The 25,962-nt window shown below is 31.0% G+C and overlaps 3 protein-coding genes across 3 annotated transcripts; 1 reads left to right on the top strand and 2 right to left on the bottom strand.

Moving 5' to 3' along the window:
* The first annotated feature begins 5,244 nt into the window (after positions 1-5,244).
* On the top strand, positions 5,245-6,074 carry LOC124912607 (auxin-responsive protein SAUR50-like). The gene is made up of 2 exons (XM_047453252.1): positions 5,245-5,850; positions 5,925-6,074. The coding sequence occupies exons 1-2, from the start codon at positions 5,382-5,384 to the stop codon at positions 5,942-5,944; spliced, it is 489 nt and encodes a 162-aa protein (XP_047309208.1). The 5' UTR covers positions 5,245-5,381; the 3' UTR covers positions 5,945-6,074.
* Positions 6,075-6,523: 449 nt separating this feature from the next.
* LOC124912229 (sucrose synthase-like) lies at positions 6,524-9,829 on the bottom strand. The gene is made up of 11 exons (XM_047452795.1): positions 9,726-9,829; positions 9,502-9,628; positions 9,239-9,390; positions 8,966-9,158; positions 8,502-8,837; positions 8,323-8,418; positions 8,069-8,242; positions 7,876-7,992; positions 7,632-7,798; positions 6,761-7,549; positions 6,524-6,681 (listed from the first exon to the last, which is right to left on the bottom strand). The coding sequence occupies exons 1-11, from the start codon at positions 9,821-9,823 to the stop codon at positions 6,525-6,527; spliced, it is 2,406 nt and encodes an 801-aa protein (XP_047308751.1). The 5' UTR covers positions 9,824-9,829; the 3' UTR covers position 6,524.
* A 5,228-nt stretch (positions 9,830-15,057) lies between these two features.
* LOC124912228 (phosphoinositide phosphatase SAC3-like) lies at positions 15,058-19,665 on the bottom strand. Its single transcript, XM_047452794.1, has 15 exons — positions 19,356-19,665; positions 18,781-19,197; positions 18,494-18,698; positions 17,942-18,410; positions 17,673-17,863; positions 17,488-17,585; positions 17,275-17,408; positions 17,060-17,191; positions 16,389-16,980; positions 16,209-16,330; positions 16,034-16,129; positions 15,743-15,934; positions 15,481-15,606; positions 15,318-15,378; positions 15,058-15,248 (listed from the first exon to the last, which is right to left on the bottom strand). The coding sequence occupies exons 2-15, from the start codon at positions 18,913-18,915 to the stop codon at positions 15,141-15,143; spliced, it is 2,661 nt and encodes an 886-aa protein (XP_047308750.1). The 5' UTR covers positions 18,916-19,197; positions 19,356-19,665; the 3' UTR covers positions 15,058-15,140.
* Between the last annotated feature and the right edge of the window lie 6,297 nt (positions 19,666-25,962).

Below are 25,962 nucleotides of genomic sequence, written 5' to 3'. Positions count from 1 at the left end.
TAGTTTCGGTACACTTTTCTCCCGAAATGGATATTTTCAAAATATCTAATTTTGGGACACTTTTCTCCCATAATATTCAGTTGCGGGACACTTTTCTTCCAAAATGGACAATTTCTGCACTTTTTGGTATAAAAAGCCTGAAAAACCCCGATCGCTCCATTTTTTCGGCCTTCCATGGAGCCTCTATCAGGTTATAATTTTGGGTTGTTGTTTGTTTTAGGGGAAAACTTTGTTTTTCCTTATAATCAACTGATATTTTGGCGGTGACATTACGAGACCCGAAATATGACATTGTAAAGGTTTAATTATGCAATATGAATTTTATTTCTAAAATTTTATAGTCTTCAATTCTTTTCGGTTTTCTAGTCTCATGATAATGTGACATAACAATATCGGGTCACAAAAGTGCTAGTTTCGGGATACATTTCTCCCGAAATGGACATTTTCAAAATATTCAATATTAGGATACTTTTTTTCCGAAATGTTCAATTTCGGAATACTTTTTTTCCAAAATGTACATTTCGGATTTTGACAATCTTGGAAAAGAAAAAAATTTAAATATTGAAAAAAAGTAAAAAAACAAAAATAAAATATCACTTCTTTTGAGGTTGTCAATCAATATTAATTACATGATTTACCAAAACCAATATCACTTATTAAATTCTCTGGTAATTTCAGCATCGTCTGCATTTGATTATTTTACTTATCCGTCATCTTTCTTATTTTGATGGATGTGGAGTATGTTTCTAGTTTCGGCACTTTTTGGTATAGAAAGCCCGAAATGTGACATTGTAAAGGTCTAATTATGTAATATGCATTCTATTTCTGAAATTTTATAGTCTTCAATTCTTTTCAGTTTTCTAGTCTCATGATAATGTGACATAACAATATTGGGTCCCAAAATGTCCAGTTTCAGGACACTTTTCTCCCAAAATGGACATTTCTGAAATATCCAATTTTATGACACTTTTCTCCCAAAATCTCCAATTTCGAGATACTTTTCTTTTGTAATGGATATTTTGGATTTTGACAATTTCGGAAAAGAAAAAAAAAACTTGAATCTGAAAAAAAAAAATTGTTGCCACTATCCTATATTCTAAGACTGTCAATCAATATTAATTACATTATTTACCAAATCCAATATCACTTATTAAAGTCTCTAGCAACTTCAGCCTCGTCTACATTTGATTGTTTTACTTATCCCTCATCTTTCTTATTTTGATGGATGTGGAGTATGTTTCTAATTTTGTCACTTTTTGGTATAGAAAGCCCGAAGAAGCCCAATCACTCCGTTTTTCAGTCTTCCATGGAGCCTCTATCAGGTTATATTTTGGGTTGTCGGCGAAAATACAGGGGACAACCTGGCTTTTAATTGAAATCAGATGAGATTTCGTCTGGTTAATAGTAGTTTGGGGGTTTATATAAATATATGTTCACATCTCTTTGTTTTTCAATAAAAAATACTTTATCTCTTTCTCTCTCTTTCTTTGTTGTCATATGTCGATTACAATACTAGTGTCTTCTTTTTTATTTTGCAGAAGATTACCAACAAGAATGTTGCTCGCTTTGACCCCCTACTAGTGTTTGCGAATGCTTCTTCTAAATTCAAGACCACAACTCCATAAAAAACAATACAACCCGCGAGAAGAAACTTGATTTGGGGTAAAAGGAGCTTAGTAGCTTTTCGTTAAGGACCTCCCCAAAAGGACTATACCATCTTGTTCGAGAGCTGACGGGCCTATAGAAACAAGTTGTGAGGGATATAGGATTCGGCTCAATGCTCTCATTGAGCGTCTCTAAATGTCCCATAAAATTGTCACTTCACCTCTTGAAGACTTTCAAACCCAACAAGAGTTGGTTGCCATTAAGCAACGGGACACCATAGTATTGGACACATGACGACATAATATTCGACACTAACACTATTTCTAGAACCTGATTTCTTATTTGTTTTATAAATGTAAAGTAATGATTTATTAAATTTCATTCATAAAATAATGAATATAACATTTATGTAATTGTTTTATTTTTCAATTAAATTGAAGTTAAAAAACAATTAAAACGGAAAATATATTATCCAAAATAAAGTTATCTTTGGGAAACATATTATTAAACAAAGTTATCTTCTGATGTTGTCCCCACATGAGTTATCTTTGGGAAACATATTATCAGATACATAATGTAATTGACTCGACATTAATGATGTAAATGATAGTTGAGTCGAGACTAAATGGGTAGTGAAGTGTTGATTCCATTGCTCTTGCGTTGATTTTGGAGAAGGAGGAATATATAGTTTTTGCATCACATTTTATCTCTCTAGAATTATGTCTTAATAATATAAACACTTAATAATAACATATTTTTAGGGTAAACATCCAGTTAATAAAACTTAAATAACTCTTGGTCAGGCTCAAGCCCAAAACCAAATACAAACTTAATACTCTAATTAACAATTGTACAGTTTATTATAACTGTAAGCTCCGTAAATCGGAAGATCATTCATAACAAAAATGTTATCTTCAATGAACGGGTTCTCTACAAAGATTGTGTTGGGAAGACATTAGATTGTGATTCAAAATTGGAAGAGACTAGTACGTTCAATCTGAGAGATTTTCTTCTGAATATATATCGATTGACGAAGAAGACCAATGTGTTGTTGAAGATGAAATCGTTGAGAACGTGACCTTAGAGGTGAATCAACAAACATCGATTATACAATTGAGAAGAAGTCAAAAACCAGTCGAGAGATGGTCCCCATCTCTAAATTATACCTTTTTGACAAATAGAGGCAGACATAAATGCTACGAGGAAGAAATACAATCTGATAAATCACTTAAGTGAGAGTCTGCAATGAAAGAGTTGTTTGAAAATTTTGTAATGAAAGATTTGGGTGATGCAAAATAAATCTTTAAGATGAGAATTTTCAGGGATAAAGAAGTTCTCAAGCTTTCATAAGAAAAATATGTGAAAAAAGTGTTTAGCAGATTCAACTTGTATGATACAAAATCAGTTAATACCCCATTAGCTAGTCACTTCAAACTATCTAAAGATCAATCACTTTCAACAAAATATGAGAAAAATTACCTGCCTCTGTTACCATTAGTTGTATTATTATTAGAATATTTAGGAGGTAGAGGTAGATATAATATAAATGAATAATTTTAATATATCTCTTGAGATTGCAGATAATAAATATTTCTTTAAGATATATAATAAATTACTAATAAAATCAAATTATTGCAAAAACATGTTTGGAATTTGAGATTATAGTTAAAATTAAAGATTCTTGGTTATAGAAAAATGATAAACTCGGTGAAGGGACAATGAAAATAAGACCAAGAATCCGACGTGGGCTGTCACGTTGCCTCAACATCAAAGTTTGATTAAAAAAAATTGACATTTTGGGTTGGAAATGTGACATTTTTAAATTTTATCTCTTTTACCACGTAACATGCCGCTTCGGATTTCTAGACTTACTTTCGATATACTTGATGAGTTTATCCTAGAGAAATGTAGGATAGAAAAAATGGGCATGATCTCTGTCCTTTGCGTAAAAAAAAATCATTTATCTGTCTACCCATCTTCCATTCACTTTTTCTTAATATATCCACATTTTCATTCACTTCTCCAGAATACATATTCTCTCACTAAACTAGTTAATTAACCCACGAATTATATAATTCTCCCACTATAAACTTAATAATTACTCAATTTTATAAACATAATATATATGATTAAAATTAATAATATTTTATTAAATAATTAAAACAAAATTTGAATATCATATATTAAAATAAAATACATTATATAAATATTAAAATACAATATATTAAATAAATATTAACATATTTTATCTTTATTTAATTATATATATATAATATGTTTAATTGTAATTAAAATTAAACATATTAAATTAAATAATTCAAATAAATATTATAAATTAAAATAAAATATATTATATAAAAGATAAAATAAAATAAAATTAAACTTTAATTATCTTTATAATTTTATTTTATCTTTATACCTTATATATAATATATGAGGAGTAATAGAGTGAGGGAATTTAGTGAGGGAATTTGGTGAGGGAATGACGTGGCATATGGTTGGAAATGTAAAAGTAAAAGGAAAGAGAGAAGAGAGAGAAATTATTTGATTTTTTCAGCGAATAAGATTATGCCACGTATTCCCTCACCAAATTCCCTCACAAAATTCCCTCACCTAATCATTTCTCTTTCTCATAATATATTTATGAAGAGTGATAGAGAGATAAAATTTGGTGAGGGAATTTGGTGAGGGAAGAGAAATTATTTGATTTTTTCAACGAATAAGAATAAGATTATTCCAAGTCATTCTCTCACCAAATTCTCTCACCTAATCATTTCTCTATATTTATTTGAATTATTTATTTTTATTTTTACTTAATTTTATAAATATATTATATTTAATTTTATTATAAGACATGAACTCTAAGTTATCAGAACATACTTTAATTTTATTATATAACTAATTTATTTTTTATCTTTATACATTTTATTTTAATATTCATATAATTTATATTTATTTAAATTATTTAATTTTATTTAATTTTATAAATATAATATATATATAATTAAAATTAAAATTATAGTTATAATTATAAAACTTTTATTTAGTCAATTGAGAATGATAAATATATATTAAATTAAATAGTTTAAATAGATATTATAAACTAAAATAAAATATTTAAGTAAACATTAAAATAAAATATATATTATATAAATTAAATTTTATTTATATAACTTTATTTCAATGTAGTGTATATTTATTTAAATTATTTAATTTAATGTATCGAATTTTAATCATTTAATTATAATTATAAAAGTAAGTAAAGATAAAATAAGTTTGTAATTTTAATATTTATATAATATATTTTTTATTTTAATATATAATATTTGAATTTATTTATTTAAATTATTTAAGTATTATTAATTTAAAGAAGATTAAGATTACTGTTAATAGAATGAATAGAAATGTGGGTATATTATTAAAAATAAATAAATAAATATATAAATAAATAAATAAATAATGAAAAGTGGGTAGAATAGAAATGATAGTGGTAGTGAGGAAAAGCCGGAGAACTTTTGATGAATTCACTGGTTGAAAAACGTCCTGTACCCAAATAAGAAATCGGAAATTAGGGCTTGTTAATTCATTTATCTGTTGTTTGTTGCTGTGTTCGAGATTGAGATAGAGATTGAGAGAGAGGGATTTTCAGGATAACGGGTGATTTTTGAATAAATCATTTGTTATTCTGAAACTCTCTCTCCCCCGTCGTTAAACTCTTTGTCTCATCATCAGATCTCGTACCCAGATCAGACCGGACCGAATCTTGTTTAAGAAAGATGACAATGGACGTAGTCAATGTGGGAAGAAGCAAGGTGACTGGAATCAGGCAGATTGTGAGACTAAAGGCAATTCTCCAAAAATGGCAAATTTCGACTCTTGGATCAAAGGGGGGTAATAAACAAAAGAAGCAATCCCGTGGTGGAGGTATCTCGCCGGCAATGAGCCAGAGGATGAAGAACGCGGACAAATATTGTGACTCGGATGAGGAAAGTTGCCAGACTCACGAAGCCCCTCATGGTGTACCAAAAGGATACTTGGCGGTTTATGTTGGGTCCGAGCTTCAAAGATTTATAATTCCGACGACCTATCTTACCAATCGGGTATTTAAGGTGTTGCTTGAGAAGACTGAGGAAGAATTCGGGTTTGATCTCAGTGGAGGCCTCACGTTTCCTTGTGATATAGAGACCTTCAAATACCTTCTCAATTACATGGAGACCCATAAGGATGAACAGCAGGACTCCAACGGTCTGTGTAACCACCCAACACCACATTCATTCTCTCTATAAATAAATATGAAATCTAATCTGCATTATTTGCAGGTGGAATGGAGCATCCATGAACCGCGCCTGACGAGTCGGATAATAGCGGCTCCTGAATGTCCCATGATGCCAAATTTTAAGGCTTTTAGAATGTGGCATATCAGCAAGGTCTCAAATGCAGATTATTATTCCCTTCTGCTCTTTTAGGAGGTTAGGTATAGAATGTTTGCCTTTTTGGGAGATATTTATTTAACCAAAGCACATGTATTTTATTATTAACCTATCTATCTATCTGTCTGTACAAAAATAACTTCATCCCTATTCATTTAATTAATTTACTGTTGTTAATAGTCATTTTCATCGTCAAGAGAGAAAGCACAAGGCTTGTTTTATTGATGAAAATTTCAGAATTTGGAATTTCCGGTCACATACAACAACAACAACAACAACTTAACAGACAGCTCTCTTTTCATTGATTACAAAACAAAAAGGAACATAGACCAGACAGGGCAAAGCTTGTTTATTCAAACCCTCAAAAGATTGGCATGGCTCTACTCAACAGCCCTTGGGACAGACTCGGCCTGAACGAATGAATGAATAATATAAAACAGCGCATTAATCGAATGAATCAATATTGCTTTCATTAATATTTGATTGATTTCAAAGTTTCATTATTACCATCTTGCGATACTTGAGGGCATAGAACATCTCCAGGTAACGACGTGTCTCGCGTCGTTCTAGTTTTGACACGTACTTCCAGAACCCGTAAACACCTGCCAGCGTCATCAACCTCTCGGAATATATCTGCCAGGTGTACCTGTAATTTTATATAACCGGTAATTTAGTTGAAGAAACAAACAACTAATCTAATCTAATTATATATAAAGCTTAATTACTTCTCCAAGATACGTTTGAGACCGCCCTGAGAAATGGCGTCCCAATGCCACGGATCCTTCTGACACTTGTCGAAGAATTCGACAAGAAGTGAAGAAACCTGATCACCATGGTAAGGGTCAATGTGGAAACCGGACTTTCCATCGATGATGATCTCAAATGGACCTCCGTAGGAAGTGGCGAAAGTGGGCAATCCGCTGGTCATGGACTCGACAACCGTCAGCCCGAAGGCCTCATAGAAAGCAGGCTGCACAAACACGCCCTTGAAGTCCGCGATGTATCTGTACAGCTCCCCGTTACGGATACGGTTCATCTGGGAAGAGATCCAACGGAATTGATTCTGCAGATTGTATTTTTCTATAAGATCATACATCTTCTTCATCTCCGCTTGCTCTTCCAGATCCTTCGATTCCTTTCTCCTGTCTCCTCCGACTACTACAAGGTTAGCCAATTCTCTCAGACGGTCGTTCTTTCCGTAGAGCTCGACTAAACCGGTTAGGTTCTTCACCCTGTCCAGTCGGGCCATCGTGAAGATAATTGGCTTGTTGCGGTCTTTGAGAAAGCCCAAATGCTCTTCGTTTTGAACGTCGCTGAAGAGCAGTTCTTCAAGTTCGGGGTGGAATTTAGTGAGCCTCTTCTCCTTCTCGGTGTGAGGGTAGTAAATGTCCATGTCAGCTCCAGGGGAGACGATGTTGAATTTCGGGTCGAAAACGTCAATGCCATGGACGACTCTGTACAGCCCCGGCATTGTAAATGCTGTATGGCTTTCGTATTGTCCGACAGTGTTCTTGCTGATGAAAAAGAAGAAGCCGAATTCCAAATCAAAATCAAAATCAAAACCCGTTTAATTAAATTAATGATTTCAAGTTTTACCTTCCAGCAATTTCTTGGAAAGTGCTAGTGATGATGAAATCAGTGTGATTCATGGCAATGAGATCAGCTGTAAACTGACTGGAGAAATGATACTTCTCATCGAACTTCTTCCAGTAGATGTCGGAATCTGGATACTTGGTTTTCTCCAGAGCGTGAGCAATCGTACACTGTAATTTCCAATATGGTTACTTTTTCCGAACAAGATTAAAACAGAGGCCAAATACAAAACAAAGACTTTACTTACCTGGGTAACTCCCAATTTGTGAGCCAATAAAGAAGCCACAAGATTACCCTCACTGTAATTTCCGATGATCAAGTCAGGCTTTGCTTGCAGCTCCTTGGCCAGTTCGTGTGCAACATCCTGTTGGAAACAGAACACGAATAAGAAGATAGAGAAATCAGAGAATAATAATAATAATAAGGAGGAGGAAGCATACTTCTGTGAAGGTCTCCATGTAGGGCCAGACTTCGAAACGGGAGATCCATTTTCTGACAATTCCATTCTCAGTCCTGAAGGGAACGCGGAGAATGTGGGAGTGCTCTGTATTGTAGACCTTCTCCAGACGCTGGTTGCAGGTTGTCCCATCGGCGTCTGGAAGGAGACGGGTAACCTAATTGAAAAGAAACCCATGTTAGTATATGCATTATATAGAATGGAGCCGGAGATTGGTTGAATCCATCCATGTCTTACAATAAGAATTCTGGGTACAATGTCAAGCCCCTGTCTCTTAATTCGCATAAGCATCTCCTTCTCCAAGGCGGGAACTTGATCCAAAATGTAAACAACCTAAAACAAACAATTTTGTAATCAATTGGAATACAGAAGAGAAGTGAAGAGGAGAGGGAACATGGCGGGTTTGATTGAGGTACCTGGCCACCAGTGTCAGGGTAGCCGAGAACGTCTTCCTGAGCGAAATATCCGTGAGGGGAGAGGATAACTACGTTAAAAACCATAGGAATCCTGCCGAGAAATTTCTCGAGGGTGCAAGCGTCGGGTGCTTCTAGAAGGTCTAGTAGCATATGGATCATTTCCAGGACGCGTTCAGCGGTATCTCCCCATCCTCTCTCCAAACCGATTTCCTGGAATTTGTGTTCGAATTCGGAGTAGGGGGTGTCGGATGGGAGGGTGTTGAGGTACTCGTCGGCTTTCCTCAGGACGAATTGGAGGCCGTTCAGGTTGGAGATCCTGTCATTCAGCATCATGGTCTGAAATAAACAATTGATCAGTTTATTGATATTATGATTTAAGGTTTTAGATATATATATATATATATATATATATATATATATATATATATATATATAGAGAGAGAGAGAGAGAGAGAGGTGCTTACAGTTCCATTGTAATTGTGCATCTTGAGAAAATGAAGAAGAGGGAACATGCTGTCCTTGTCATGGAACATCTTGGCGGAGAGGTGCCTGTTGAGGAATTCAACTCCGTTCCCAATTGACTTGGAAAGAGTGGGCCGAGGAAAGGAATCGGTGAAGGGCTCAAAATCCAGTTCAAGAACAAAGTTGCCATTTTGCCTGCATGCATGATGCATGCATCCATTAATTATCATATGTATCATCGTGATTAAAGATTAAAGATTTATACTACTACTTACGGCCCTTGGACTAGTTCTTCCTTGAATTGGAGGTACTGAGGAACAGTCAAATCCTCAACAACAAGAGCATTAATGTTGACTCTTATGTATTCCCACACACCAGGCCTCAAACGGACGGCCAAGGCAACCCATGGAGGCAGCACAATTGCTTCCTGTTTGTTTGTTTGTTTTATGTACGAGTAATTATAAGTAACACACCAATCAATCAATCAATCAATCAAAAAAAGCTTCTTTTATTTATTTATTTATTTATTATTAATTACCTGGGTGGATTTTAGAACTTCTTCAAAATGACAATCATGCAATTTAAGTTGAGCATCCTTAGGGAGAGCCTCAAGCTCCGCTTCAATCTGGTGGGGCTTAAGGATTCCCATCCCCTGTTTTTCAATCCTGCAAAAACACAATATAATATAAATTCATCTCTGCATGTATGCATAATGCATGTTTGTCCATTAATTAATTAAGATTGGACCCATGACTTACTTACCCAGCAAGGAGGAGCAAGAGTTCGTTGCGATGAGCCGAAACCGTGCCGTCGAGACGTTCACGGAGGCTGTGCACTCGAGTCAGAATTCTATCAGCCATGTGATCGATCGATCCTCTGAATGCATGTTTTACAGACAGAGTCAGTCAGTCAGTCAGGCTAATAATTAATTAAACCATATATAATCAATCAACCTTAAAACAGGATATTATTAATTTATAATCAGGAATCTTCTATGATGATGGTGCATGCAGTGATCCATATATTAAGTAAAACAAGATAAAAGAAATGAAATAATTCAGAGAAGTAGCTAGCTAGCTAGGCTAGGCTAGGCTAGGAATTTACCTTTTTTTTCCAAAGCAGCAGCAGGAGGAAGGGAGTTGAAAGGAGAAGTGTGATAAAAGAGTTGGAGATAAGATGAAGATAAATGGTTTAGACTTTGGTTGCTTTTTATAGCCAAATATTATTATTATTATTATTAGGTTTAATTAAAAGTTAAATCTCATAAATAATAATAATAATAATTTATATCATACTCGATACTACCGGCAGTCGATCGATCGCATACGGGTTTTGCATTCAGCAGCTACCTGGTTTTCCGGCTGGGACCGGACCGGACCGGACCAAATTATCTTTAATATTAATGTACTCTGTCAATTAATTAATCACTATAATACTTTCTGATCAAAAATTATAAACATTGGATTCACTTTTCTTTTTAATTATTAATTGTCAATTGTAATAATTAATAAACTGCATTCATTTTTAATTAATGAGCTCACATTTATATATAATAGAAAACGATAAATGAATAAGGGGGACATGATGAGTCATGATCAAAACCCTGTCTACCCAAAACTGGATATACCGTCGTTTTCCGCCACAAACCGCTCGAAATCATTTCTCCACATGTTTGTTTCTGTTTTAATTAATTAATTAATTATATATATATATATATATATATATATATATATATATATATATATATATATATATATATATATATATATATATATATATATATCATCCACAGACAATAGAATTATATATATTTATTGCGGCTTGAACTCTGGGGGCACAAACACGTTTGCGTCTCGCTTCATTTCTTCATATTTAGGATTACAGCAAGGCACAACGCTTACTGAAGTACGTTTATTTTAATAATATTATAACCCAACAAAATATTTAAAATAAGAAAATTTAATTTTAAATGTATTAAACTTTTTAATATATATTATGCTACTATATTTATATAAAAAAATATATATATAAAATTTAAAATGTTGTGAAAATCACATAACTTTTAAGTTATTTAATTTATAATTTAAGAAATATTAGAGTTAATAAACTTGTACTAATTAATTAGGGGAAAATGTCAATTTTAAACACCAAGTTGTAAGAAGGTGTCAAATTTACTCATTAAGTATCAAAAATCTATTTATATATACTAACTTGTCAAAAAGTGTCAAATTTATTTAAAATAACGGAAAAGTTAAACGGAGTTAAAAGTTTTGCCACATTTAATATCCACCTATTTTTATTTATTTTTAATTTACATTGTTTACTTTAATTTTTTTTCATTCAAACAAAACATCCAAATTTTTCCTTATCCATTTTTTTCTCTCTATTCATAACTCTTCATTTCTTCTAAATTTTCATCTTCTATCCCCACAATTAATCACATCTGATGAAGAACCGCCGAAATATTTGGAATCAACTCTGTTTGAAATCCTAGATCAGGATTTCATTTTCCTGTTTTTCCGATAGTCGTCGCCGATCAATACACTACGGAGGGCCCCACCTTTTGTCCAGTACCTTCTACATATCTTGCAGAAATACCTCGGCTACGCGAGACTGTAGTTGTTGTAGTAACATAATTTCGTGTTTAGAGAATCGCATCTCGAACACTTCATCGGCTGTTCCGCCACCTTCACCGTCGTCACAGTTTTTTGGCCACCTGATTATTCTTCCGTCACAATATTATTATTTGATGTCGACATAGCTAGTTCTTTAATAAAGATTTTAGAAATAATAGATTACACATATTAAAGATGAAGAGGAACAGTGAGAAGAAAATGAAGAATTAGGTAAAAAGAGAGAAAAAATGGATATGGAAAAATTTGAATGTTTTGTTTGAATGAAAAAAGAATTAAAGTAATGTAAATTAAAAACAAATAAAAAATAGGTGGATATTACATGTGGCAAAAATTTTAACTCCGCTAAATTTTTCTGTTATTTTAAATAAATTTGACACGTTTTGACAAGTTAGTATATATAAATAGAATTTTAATACTTAATAAGTAAATTTGACACATTCTTATAACTTGATGTGTAAAATTGACATTCTTCCCAATTAATTAGTGATTAAGTGTCATGCATTCACAAGTCCCACACAATTTGGTTCACCAAAATCTGATGCTGACTTGTCATCATATTTCACCCACTTAATAAATGTCACTGTATGCCAAGACTTCATGGCTTTAATAGCATTGAGTTTATTTAAATAATTTTGTTCAAATTATTTGATAAAAAAAACTTATTACTAATTTAATTGAGATAATTTATAAAGGGAAAAGTTGCTAGTTTAAGATTATCATAAGTGACTCCTGCAGTATACATGGCAGTAAAACTAAATCATCTTATCCATGTTTTCACTGCCTTAAATTTACTCATGAGCATGCATGACCTACTACTTTTCTTGTATTCAATTTATTTTATAGGGTAAAACCCATCATAAAATTATTGATAAAAGTTATGATCCTTCTCAAATTTTGTAATAAAATTTGTACAAATATATTTGATAATTAAACCATTAATTAGTAGCCCAACATATATCTACCAATCCATTTGAATAATATACAGTCCACAATCCACATTATTATCAAAATATTGTATAACCAATTAATGTTTTTGGAAAGAAAGTTAATTTTGTTAAAAGAATGCAATCAAAACCAGGCCAACCCCTAAACATTTAGCTAGGATGGATAATCATAATTCTCTTTTATTGATCACGCCATTAATTAATTATATGATTAGATTACTTAATATTTACCTAACAAAAAAAATATATGTCACCTAAAAGTAGATCTCCTCAACTCCACTATGATGATGACCACTAGATATATAATTTGAGATAAACCCCATTCAAAAATTAAATTATTAGTAATTTAATACTTACACGGTGGTGTAATGAAAAAAGTCGTCCTAAAAAATCAAAATGTCAAGAGTATTTTTGTGTTTTTATAAGAGAAAATTTGAGATATATAGCTCAATATGATCATGTAAAATTACGAGACAATATCTTAAGCAAGCAAGAAAGAACATACAATTATATATAGCACCATTTATAATTATTCATTTAATTATCCAAGTCCCTCAATTAATTATTAACAACCATATCCATATATGATCTATCATTACTGCATCAGGTAGATCAATAATGACAGTTCTCCTACCTAATCTTTCATTTGATCAATTCTTGACAATATCATATATATTGTGTTTCAAAAAAAATTAAAGTAATATGAGAGTGCTTATTTTTTACAAAACTAAAGAAAAGTACTGGTGGTTATGGCCAAGAATACGTACACGGTTAAAGTTGTTTGATTTATTTATCGAAATACGTTTAAAAAATTATTGACACCAGTTTACTAAATTGATTATTAGAAGATTAGTTTGATCATTGGGACTAATTTGTCAAAATAGATTACAAAATTAAAATAATATCAATACCAACATGTACCTATAATATGAAAAAAAAAAATTCTAATAAAATTCATGAACAATATTTTTTTGAAAAAAATTCATGTATTGAAAAATATATATCAACAATGTCAACAAAAGGGGAACTAACACAATTAATACAAAATTTCATAAATAATATCATAGTGTTATGAATAATCCCCAAATCTGACATGTTTAAAATGATGTATAAAAACACAAGAAAATAATAACACAAAATACACAAATTTAGAGTGGATCACTCAAAAAAAAAATACTTCAGGTGACACCTAATTTTACTATATGTAAACTCTTAACAATAACATATTTGCAAGATAAACATTAGGGTGATAAGTTTAAATAACTTTTCGTCAGGCCCGCCTAACCTAAACACAATTTAAATAAATTTTAATTAACTTGTGCATAGTTTATTATAAGTGTATGTTCTACGACACAATAATATTTGTATTGAATAATGTTATGAGATAAAATAATATTTGTATATCACACTAGGATTTCTTTTTTTGGCTGAACATTAATACACTATAAATTAATCTTGCAATTAAGTTTGTCAATTATTGGTAGGTTGTTAACAACATCATTTATGTTTATGATGCTCTCATCTTATTTTGATTTCAAATGTGTCTTGCACCTAATGGCTATATAGTAAAAACCGCCAAACCTTTGTTTATGGTTGAATTCTTTTTCCATCTTAATTAAAATTTAGTTTTTAAATAATTCGTCGGTTTAAATGGTGTTGAACAACAATAAAATTGGTGGAATCAATTAAAAAAAATCCTAATCAATTAGGATTTACAGGGTAGGTTTATTTGCACTCTTAGAGACTTTGAATTAATATTTTAGTAGGATAGATTTTTTCCAAACTATGAACTAATCTACAAAATTGAGGCCTTTTTTTAGAGTGTGTATCTCAAGAGTCAAGTCTAAACTTAATGGATAAAGATTGAGGCCCAGTTCAATAAGATGGAGGCCCAGGCATCCAATGGAAATGCAACAAAATAGAAAAGATTGGGGCTGGTTAATGAACTATTTATTCAAGACTGTATGTTATTTATAAAAATATTTGTGCTGACTACTGAGAGATTCTTGATGTGTTATTATAAAAATAAAATGGAGAAAAAGAAAGACAATCTGTGGACTTTATTAATAAAGTATGTTGAAGGAAGGAAGGCTTTATTAAAAAAACACAATATGGATACATTAAAATGATGATATAAATATATTTACAGCACAAATTAAGGCCTAATAATAGTAATAATAATAACAATAATTGAAATTCATCTTCTTAATAAACAATATTATATAAATCCCAGTTCCTAAAGAATTAATTGTAATTAAGAAAAACTGTTTGCCTATTTACCCACCCCACCAATATTATCATCATCCATCCATCCATCAGGTTACAAAACAATTTGTCTAAGCTGTTGCTCCTCACTCCCAACCAGACCAGACCAGACTTGACTTGACCCTTGCACCTTTCAAGCATTACTCAAGAATACACAAGGGAGGTATATGTACTTTATAGGAAGGAAGGAGAATTTCAAAAGTAAAAAAAAAACAAAAAAAAAAACAGATGATGATCCACAAGTTTTTCTTTTTGCTTCAAATATTTTATTGGGAAGATGAGTAAAAAAAATATCACACAGCTCACAAGTGCCGCAGCTACATCCACAATTTTTAATGGCAAAGTGCTTCTCCAGACGCCACCCAGTGCGCAAAACTTTCTGAAAAATCTTTCAAGTTTTCATAATTCCGATCAGTGGTTGCTGAGTGTTCAGTTCCCCCCTAAGGAAAGAAAGGTCATAATTAGAAACATTACTAGAACAAGAAAATAAATACTCTTCTTCTGCATACCAAGCTTGAATCGTATTCGCTGGCTGATGGAATCGACTGATCTCCCATTGTACCATTTATCCTGATAATTCGTTAAAAAAAGTTTCTAGTTATATATATGTTCCTCTTCCAGCTCAGCTCATTTTATAAAAGATTATTATTGTTGTAAGTCCTTCTTGCTAACCTTTCAAATAACTCGTCATCGCAAGAATTACCCGAGGATGAGAGCCAGTCTACATCAAGGAAGTTGGAGGAGTTAACCATGTCACTAGTTTGCCCATTCCCCGGCACTGAAGAAGAAGTATACCTACTAAACAAACGGAATCAAACCTTATATTAGATGTCAAATTCGTCCTGATAAAACAGTAACAACATCAGCAGAAGCAGCAGCTAGATCAACCAATATTGAGTACAGGTACATAAAACTCAGAAAGAAGCAAGTGAACCTTGAAAATGTGTCTTCGTTTTCACAGGCAGATATCCCAGCGCTTGATTCAGAAATAGCACATTTCCCTGGGGGGTTGTCATTAACTGGAAAAGCAGGCACAGAATGTTCGTGCTTAAAGCCGGAGCCTTTTGATATGGGTAAGCTGCTTTCACGGATTATATTTCCATCAGAAAATGAACGATGGAAGAACCTGGAAATAATAAATACGACAAGACAAAGAATAATATAGACAATCTCTAGATGCTTCACAAATAAAAAAAAAAAACTTAAATGTTTGTTTGAAAATTACCCTCCTTTTCCTTCCTCTGTGCCTTTCCCGTGTTGAACAGAGTTCAGTTCCCATAAGTCAGGTTTACCCTCTTCTGGCTCGAAATATCCCAGAAAACTGCAATAATAATGATATATTATTAATTGCAACATTCAACAAAAAAACTTGGAACAACCAACAACATTCAACAACTTACACGTTAATTGCATTTTGTTTCTCAGCATCCATGTATGCGTTGCTATAGTATCTTTGGAGAGTTCTAAAAAATTCTTGGGATTGAATGACAGCTTTCAATTGACCCCTTCTTTCAGAGAATACCTACTCATAGGAAATCATTAGAATATATATAAAATCTCAGTAATAATAAAGTTGCTACCTTGTTGTGTGCAGCTGAGCCCCCATACTGGTGTGCTAGTGTATCTCCCATCCTCTCGTAGAACCTCATTAGCTCATTAGCTATCGGGTCATCAAGGCCTATGTTTACTTCATCCGTAATCCCAAGAACTTGAAGCTGTTTCCCAAGTGCTGCCAAACCATATGCATACTGTGCAACATTCGTCCTATCCAAGCAGTCTATGCAATTTGTCCTCAGAACCCCCTTTTGGAACATTGGCAACTTCACACCATCATTTCCATTGGCTACCCTATTACTAGGTTCATCACCACCAATTTCCATCTCTGAATTATGCTCATTACCATTTTTTTCGATTTCCGTCTCTGAATTATGCTCATTACCATTTTTCTCAATTTCCGTCTCTGAATTATGCTCATTGCCATTTTTCTCAATTTCCGTCTCTGAATTATGCTCATTGCCATTTCTCTCAATTTCCGTCTCTGAATTATGCTCATTGCCATTTTTCTCAATTTCCATCTCTGAATTGTGCTCATTGCCATTTTTCTCAATTTCCATCTCTGAACTATGCTCATTACCATTAGGGATAACAGACTGCTCACCCCCCTTTTCATCCCTGGATCAAATAAAACTCAATCAATGCATTTCCCTTGAACCGGACAATCTAGCTAGTGCTTTTCAGAGAAAAAACTTACTTAAAATAAGGGAACTGTAAACACCCATCAAATGTGCTCAATTCTGGAGTTACTTGACAATAAAAGAAACTTGTCAATGTTAAAGTATATGCAGCCACCCTTCCCAACAGTAGTAGAACATTTGTAGCCTTGCTGGAGAAGATCCAAAACAGTGTTTCATCACAAAAAGATCAAAGAAACAACTGGAAAAGACACGAAAACGACAACTAGGTTACCTTCGCATATGTTTGTGGAGATCCCAATGTAGGAACATAAGACGATCCTCCTGGGGTAGATCTTTGTTTAAACATTCAATTGCGTTGGCAAATTCTGAGCGGAGGATAGACTCCCGAGGTCTCCTTTCATTAGTCTGCGTTAAATTTCAGTAAGAGCAATTTATTAATACATATGTGATTTGATTATATGGTAAGAAAATAAATAAAAAGTACCTTGATCAAATTCAAAATGATTATAGGCCTTCCATATCTCGATGCAAGATTTTCAAAATGAAGCCGGGTAGCCTCATAAGTATTGTCCTTGGGAAATACTGCAAAGACATGAATCAGAAACAGAAAAATTAGAAAAGACAACATTTACGTACAAGAAAAGACAACAGCAAATTAAAAATACATACATATAATATCAGGCTTAATATTAAGGCGTGAAGTTTCCTGTGACCAGAAGAGGGGAATTGAGCCACGGTTTTGAACAATTGAGCTAAGCTGTGTTGGAAATCCTCCTTCTGGAACATCCTCAAATACAATCTGTTCTGTTTCAACATCATTAGCTACTCTTCCATTCTCATTCACACCTCGCTTTAAATATCTGGATGATGTCGTTATGATTAGAAACATCAACAGCAAGAATGTTAGGATTAAGAAACATGAACAACCATATTCTAACCTGGTACCAGCATAATGACGTGAGCGTCTTGCAATAAGAGTAAGTATAAAGTCCTTGCCAGATATAGTAGATAGCGTAGCCTGTTTAAAAAAGCCGTAAACTAATGCAACTGTCCATAATGTATTGTGGAGAAGATTCCTTATTCCACGTGTCAAGTATTCATTCCAAACAAACATGGTATCATATAGAACAGGTCCCGAATCTTTTTGAGACATGTTCTTCTGAAGACTGCGCATAACATGGTAAGAGTAACTGAAAAAGAAGTCCTTTGTAAGATCCACCATGCATAGGAGCTTCTTGTATCTGTTTTCGCTCCTGGCATTAACTGTGTTTCCAAGTAAGTTGGAATTTTCAAGAGGAACTATTTCACTCTTGGAGACAGCATATATGTTGTGCCCACAAATTGAACCAATCTGTCTTTTCCTTGTGATAATCAACATGTAGTAAGGACCAAGAAACTTTATGAAACCTAAATGAACACCATATAAACATATATATTAGCGAACTGCCTTTCTTTTCTTTTCATTTCATTTCATTTCTAAATTGACATACCAATAATTCCATAACAAGCTGTGACGAATTTTAGGCCTCCGGTTGCCTTGTTTCCCTCATGTATTCTTCTTAATAGATCAGAGCATTCCCTCCCTGAATATGTAGCCAAATCTTCGCGTATGTTTAGCTCCAAAGGATCTGATCTGTCAATCTTTAGAACTCTCCAGTGTGTTTTACTCTTATCTCTACCTATCATATAAAACTTCTGTAGAATGCACACAAATGAATACAATCAAACAAAATTCTATCACTCTTTAATAGATAAAAGCCAAAAGAGATAGGCTTACCGATCTAGTCTCATAAAGCGAGAACTTTTGCATGCCGCCAAGGGATTCAGGGGCGAGCCTGGATGAAGAAGAAGGAGAAGAAGAAGGTGGTTCCTCTTCCGGGGGAGTAGACCTACTATCATTGTCTGGCACCATTTTTACGGGCGATGAAGTTCAGATCCCGAGCCTCTGGCTCGGGAACCAATCACACAAGCATTCAAATGAAACAACCACTTGTACCTCAGCTCACAAACAACTCGTCATTGCTTCGGCTGCTTCAAATAAAGCATTTTCTTCTAAAATATGACCTCTTTCTGTTTCAATTCCCTCAGGTCCATTCACAATCCCCCACCAGATTGCAGGGAGAGAACAAGATTACGCCTTTAACATGTATATGTGTGTCTTTAGAGAATGAAGGGCGTTTCCTGCTCCTTGATCCTTGAAAAATCAGAGGATAAATTTGAAAGCTTCAAAACACGGGTCACGAAAACATTGACAAATTACAAACCACGAAAGATCGAAAGAGGAAAGGCAGGGATATTAAGGGTTTCTGGGATTCAAGTGAAAGAAAAGAAAACAAGTAATGAATCGTAAACCTGTTTCGCAAACGAGTAACAAATGGAGATCAAACAAACGAAATGAACAAGCTTCTTGAAAAGCTTGAGATAATGGAGGCCTTTATTCTCTTCGAGGATGCTGAAAATTATTGCAGTGATGATGATGATGATGATGATAAGAACAACAAACAACGATATTCGTATTAGATTCAAGAAGAAAGCAGAGAAATAGAGAGAGATAGAGAGAGAGAGAGAGGGGGTAGAGCTCAGATCCAGAGAGAGAATAAAAACCACAACTTGGTTTGCCGAACCATCCCCACAAAAATGAGACAAAAACATATATGAACCAAAATACTATAAATACCCAATAAAAAATAAAACCCAACTTTCCAAAGCCTGATGAAAGTAAACTCTTTTATGGGTGTAATTTAATAATAATTTTGGATGAAATTATATAAATATAAATGTTTATACTATACAGTTGTTGATGATATGATATGCGTAAAGAATTGAACTTTGAACAACTCAAAAGGCCAATTATAACAAGCAAGCAAGCAAGCAAGCTCCTTGTGACCTGCGCTTCCCCCTTTCTATTTCTAAATCATCTTTTCGCAATATAAGAGAAACCATATTATTATTTACTATAAAAATAATACCTGGGAAAACCAATCATAGACGAACATGTTTCTTCTTCTCTCTCTCACTTACATTAGTTTAGTTGACCCACTTCTATTCTATTCTACTTTATTATCTTCTGTAAAACTAATTAATTACTAGTTATGATTTATTACCCACACTTAATTAAGTCATAATGATCATGATAATCAATCAAAATAAATACAGTGTTATCTTTTCAAACTTTTTGTTTTAAAGAAATATCTTTTTGACTTCTATTCATTGTTGCAAAGAGTATGAAAAACATGAGAATTTAAAAAAAAAAAAAAAAAAAAAAAAAAAAAAGTATTATCAAATAACCATAAAATATTAAAGCAACTCAAAGTGTCAATGAAATCATGTTGAAGCAAGAAACAACTATATATTGTCGGGTCAAACTTCCAATATGAAGCAGACATGCAATGGTTAGAAGATAATCAGACATGAATGATGCTTGTGAGTATTAGCTGAGGACAATCAACTCAAAGAAAAGGAATTTTCAAAAAGATATGTTACCATACGTGTATATTAAATATAAAGGTAATAACTTTCATGTAACGTAAATTAAATTTCATTTTGTTTATAAAAATACAATTAAAATTACTTTCACCACATTGTCATTTGAAAAAATATCTTTATTCTGCTTATAATAATGATCCTTTGGCGTCGAGAAATCTATCTGGTCGATGACAAAAAAAAATAGTTTTTAGATATTTTTATCTAATTATACGGTGTATGTAGCTATTTGTCGGGATGTTTGGCCATTAGAATTAGGCATTCTTAATAACATTGGCTTAAACATCTCATTGAGGCGAGATAGATCTAAAGTAGCAATTTATAATCTTGATTCATCGAGTCCATATTTGGTTGAATCATGATGTTATTTTGAGGTTTTAGAGTTCACATGTAAAGACATCATCCAAAGTGGTTGACATTAGTTGGAAAGGTGTTCCAAACACATTTCAAAATTGACTTTTATGCAAGTACTTATGAGGGGTGGAAAGTAAAGAGGTGATGAAGAAAAACAATCATGTGGGAAGATCCATAAAAAGGAATTAAAGAAATTGTTATGTAAATGTGTTTACACTTTTTTTTCTTTCTTATCTAAAGATTTTGGTTATTTCAAAATTTTCTTTATTATAAATTGATTATTGTTTTTTTATTAGTGTGCTTGACAAATGTTTTTTTTTCTTATTTCTTTTTTATTTTATTGTTATTTGAATTAACTCGAATTTCAATTACCATTTATTTCTATTTAATTCATTATATTTTTTAAATGGAAAATGTATTCGGAGAAATATTATTTTGCTTAAAGTATGTGACATATTTGACATTAGGATAAACATAATTTTCTAATTGTCACTTTTTAATGATTCTTGAATAAATTACATTGTTACTAAATAAATATAATCATTTGTATTTAAGGGCACTATTGACTGGAGTTTTATTTATCTATGTTATATGTTTAATCATCTAATTTAATTTGAATAAAATTCTTACAAAAAAAGTTATAATTAATCAACTAAAATATCTCAATTAAAAAGAGTTTTACCTAAAATATTAAAGTGGACCTAAAAAAATAATAATAAATAAAAACATTAAAGTTATTTATAAATTTTGTATTTTTTTTTTATTAACACTAGTCCAAGAAAACCTGTTAATACACTTTAATTATAAGAAACAAATAATAATCAAATATGATAAAAAAAAAATGTTCTATTAATTAATTGGTGTGTAAGCAAATCCATTTGTGTGTTTATGATGAGTACTTTTCTAGATGGGTACTCTCCATTATTATTATTAGTATGTATACAATTAAATTAGACTTCATATACAAGTAAACAATAATATATAATATAATTTGCATTTTTTTTTGTCAAACATTATAATAGATAATATATTTAATTGTGTAAATTAATCTAATACTTTGCAGGATTTGGAGGAAATCTGATGGAATAAGATATCTTTGACATGATTATTGGAATTTATTTTATAAATTATATAATGAAATTGTCAAATAATATATTTTATTAAGAATTTATTCTCAACTTAATTTGTTAAAGGAAAATGTAATAAGTAAGTATTAATTTAATCTCCAACATAGTTTTATATATTATTTCTTTGTTTTTATCCAGCCGATCTAGTTACATATTTGCATATTATATTTAGTCGAACAAATCCCCTTTATACCCCTCCAAAACAAGAGGGCAGCACTGATTGACGTGGCATGTCAATAATTTGGCTAAATGATCCCTTGCTTCCAATGGAATATTCACTTAGATGAACCAAATTATCATCTTTACTCTCGCTTAATTAGTCTCATCCCACTAATGATCTTTAATTATTTTTATAAAATAAAAAATCAATATTTCTTTCAAATCATCACCAAACATTGATTTTTAAATAATACAAATAATTTTACAAACTCAAATCCTAACAATCCCCTGGACAAATATTTAGTTTAATCTTAAAATTAACTAAAAAAATTAGAAGTACTCATACAAAACAAGATCAGACGTCCATTAGACCGGCACTCAGGGGGCTAGGCAGCCGCATAGGTCCTGCATCCGGGTCACCTACAAAAGTTAAAGAATTTTTTTTTAAATAATGAATTTAATAAAAAATCTCATTTTAAAAAAAATTATTTAAATAAAACGATAAAAATATGATATAGAAAAAGTTATGCACAAAATAAAACAAGATTTGAATCTATTACATTAATAATTTTATTAAAGCATTTTAAAAGTCATATTTTGACTAGACTAATTTTATTAATTTATATATAAAATTATTACATATTATCAATATAACAATATAGTTAAATAAATATTAAGAATATTTATTTTTTCAAATAAATCTCAAACTTGGGGATATATATAAAAATTTGACTTTATGCCTCTCGAGATAAACTATATAAGGTAAGTGATCAAATCCTCATCACAATCTTAATTTTATAAAAATTATTATAATTTTAACTAATTTATTATTATTAATAATAATACAGTTGATATCTATATAATTTATTTAAACGATTATATAAATAAGATTTATTTATATAAATTAAAATATAAAGAATTATATATAAAACAATGTAAATCATATAATACGATTATTTATTTTAAAACTACATTTATGATAATTATTTTTTTATTAATTTTAATATAATAAATAATACAAATTACTTATAAAATAAAGATTAAAATTATAATTTATATAAATATAAGGATAAAATAGTACATTTTAAATCATTTCAAAATTTTATAAAAAGTTATAAATTAATATTAAAAAAAATTAAAACAGTTATATTAATTTGATTCAGTTATTTAAATAAATAAATTGAGATATTATTTATTTATTCAAAAGGATTTATAGCTAGGCATTAATAGAGATGTGCAAAAAAAACTGAAAAACCGATAACCGAATCGAACATATAACTTGTTGGTTAAGCGGTTTTAACAATTCCAGTTAACCGTTTTTTTACTAGTTAAATATTTCGTTTTTCGGTTTAACTATTTTTTAACCGTTTAACTGGTAATCATTTAATTGTATATTTATATTTTATAATTTATATTAGTTTTTTTTTAATATTAAATATATTATAAATAATATTTAGTAATGTATATTAATTATTTTTAAATTATAAATTATTATTTATATTGAATTATTTTTTAAAAACCAATCTAATTTATATAACTATGAGTTGAAAATTGGGACTCTTAAACTATGTTATATTATTATATAATATATTTTTAAATATATCTGTAAAATATATTATAACCATAATATCCCATAATATATTATAATATGGAAAAAAAATATAGAAGAGAATGGTACGGGCGTCTAGCAAAATTTTGAAAAAAAATTATTTTATTAATTTAATACTTAATTTAAAAAATTGAATTATCGATTTCCGATTAACTAAACGGAACCAACTTAAATCTGAAATCAGTAGAACTAAAACCGGTGAAACCGATAGCAATACCGGTCGGTTAACCAGTTTATAAAATATGAGATAAAACCGAACTTAACCAAAATCTTTTAACCGATTAACCGACTTGTTGAACACCCCTAGACATTAATATTCTATAATCGTCTTCTCGAATGCTTACTCCATTTTTTTTACCGATTCGGGTGTCTTAGTCTACCCACTTGATAATCTGTTTTTGGCGATAATTTTGTGTTTTTGTTCTTATTTTAATGTTTTATTCTTTTTCTTATATTCTCATCTAAATTAGAATTTTATATTTTTTTTATTTATATAGTTAGTTTTCACTTATTTAAAACTTAATTATTCAATTTCTCACGTTTTTTTTACATATTTTTTCTTTAACTATATAATTTTAAATGTATAGATTTGTTTTTTAAATTGTGTAATCTCGTCACTTTTTATATTTCGTATATTTATTTTATTTTAATAAAGATATTCGTGGAAGAGTTCAATTAATATGTTCATGACTTATTACCCGTAATAGTGTAAATTCTGAATTAATTCTTGAATTTATTGTTAATTAAATTATAATGCTAAATAGTTTTAGAGATGTGTGTAAATATATATATATATATATATATATTTAAAAAAAATGGGAGTTTATCTTTTAAAGGAAGTTAACACAATTGTCAGCCTTCAACTATAGGCTCTTAAGTGTAAAAGTATAAAACGTTTTCCGTAAACATAGATAATCATCTTATTTCGCACGAAAGAAAGTATATTTATGAGCAAGAGTAATTAGCTGGTTCTTAAAAGAATTAAATTAAATACTAAAATGGAGAATATACTATACACTATATATAAATGCCCGACATGGAGACGTGATCCAACGTTGTACAGCAAATGCCCATTTTTCTCAACCATAAATATAAATTTTTCTTTAATAATTAACCCCTTAATTTCTCTTCCACGTTTTGTACCTAGCTAATCATTTGTAATTGGTCTGTAAACAGATTATTTACACTTAATTTAACTATTCATAATTTCCACATATATTGGGGGTATAAATATGAAACACGAAGGGTACTATATATTAGGTTTGTATCAATATATGGTATAAATAAAACATGTCTTTCAAAATTTGAACCCTTTGCCTATACCACTAAACTTATACAAAAAGACAACTAATTAATCAACTAAGTTTTTTTTAATTAGTTTTAATGTTAAAATAATATACATTTCTATATTATTATTTTAAAATAAAATAAAATAACAATTACATAAGTTTCAAATTGTATTCAACCCTGATGGCCCGGGCTGAGTCCTAACATATGGTATTTCATCTAAACTTGGAGTCATTCATTATCTTATCTTACATTTAATCCGATGATAACCACCAGAGGATTTAAATTCATGCCTTTGAGGGGCTTATAATAACATGCCACGTCATGTTTAATTGTTGACAATAAAATCATTATTGATAAAAAAAAACAATTAAAAGAAGATCAACAACTTCATGAGTGTGACAGATCATAATTCCTTGTGATTAGCTTCTTAATTTATTATTAGATAGAACCTAGCTAGCTAGCTACGTGGTCTGAAGTTGGGGAAGGAGAGAGTTTTAAATCATATCTAATTAATTAATTAATTAATTAATTAAAATAATATAAGCAGAAATGGTACCCATTTGAAAATGAATTAGCCCTGGCCGACCACCTGCAAATAATAATTAGAGAGGCATATTTGTCAACTTACATGTTTATATATTATAATACATTAATTCTACTAATGATATATACTCATAATTAGATAATAGTCATTAAGATGATTTTTGTTATGCTCTCTTCTAGAGACCAATGAAACAAGCTAATTATAAAAGCAAAAACCAAAACTAGACAACTTAATCAAAAGATATGGGATTTAACTTGCTAAGAAACTTCACTTAATTTTAGACAACATCGATCATGTCATAAGTTAAATTAACTTGTTGTTGTAGTGTGTATTATACCAATAACTATTAATTAACATATAGCTTCCGTTGAAGCCCCCATTGAATAAAATACA

Source organism: Impatiens glandulifera, chromosome 8, assembly GCF_907164915.1.
Source record: "Impatiens glandulifera chromosome 8, dImpGla2.1, whole genome shotgun sequence".
NCBI lineage: Eukaryota > Viridiplantae > Streptophyta > Magnoliopsida > Ericales > Balsaminaceae > Impatiens > Impatiens glandulifera.
Note: the sequence above shows the minus strand (reverse complement) of the source record. Positions and strands in the feature narration are given on the sequence as shown.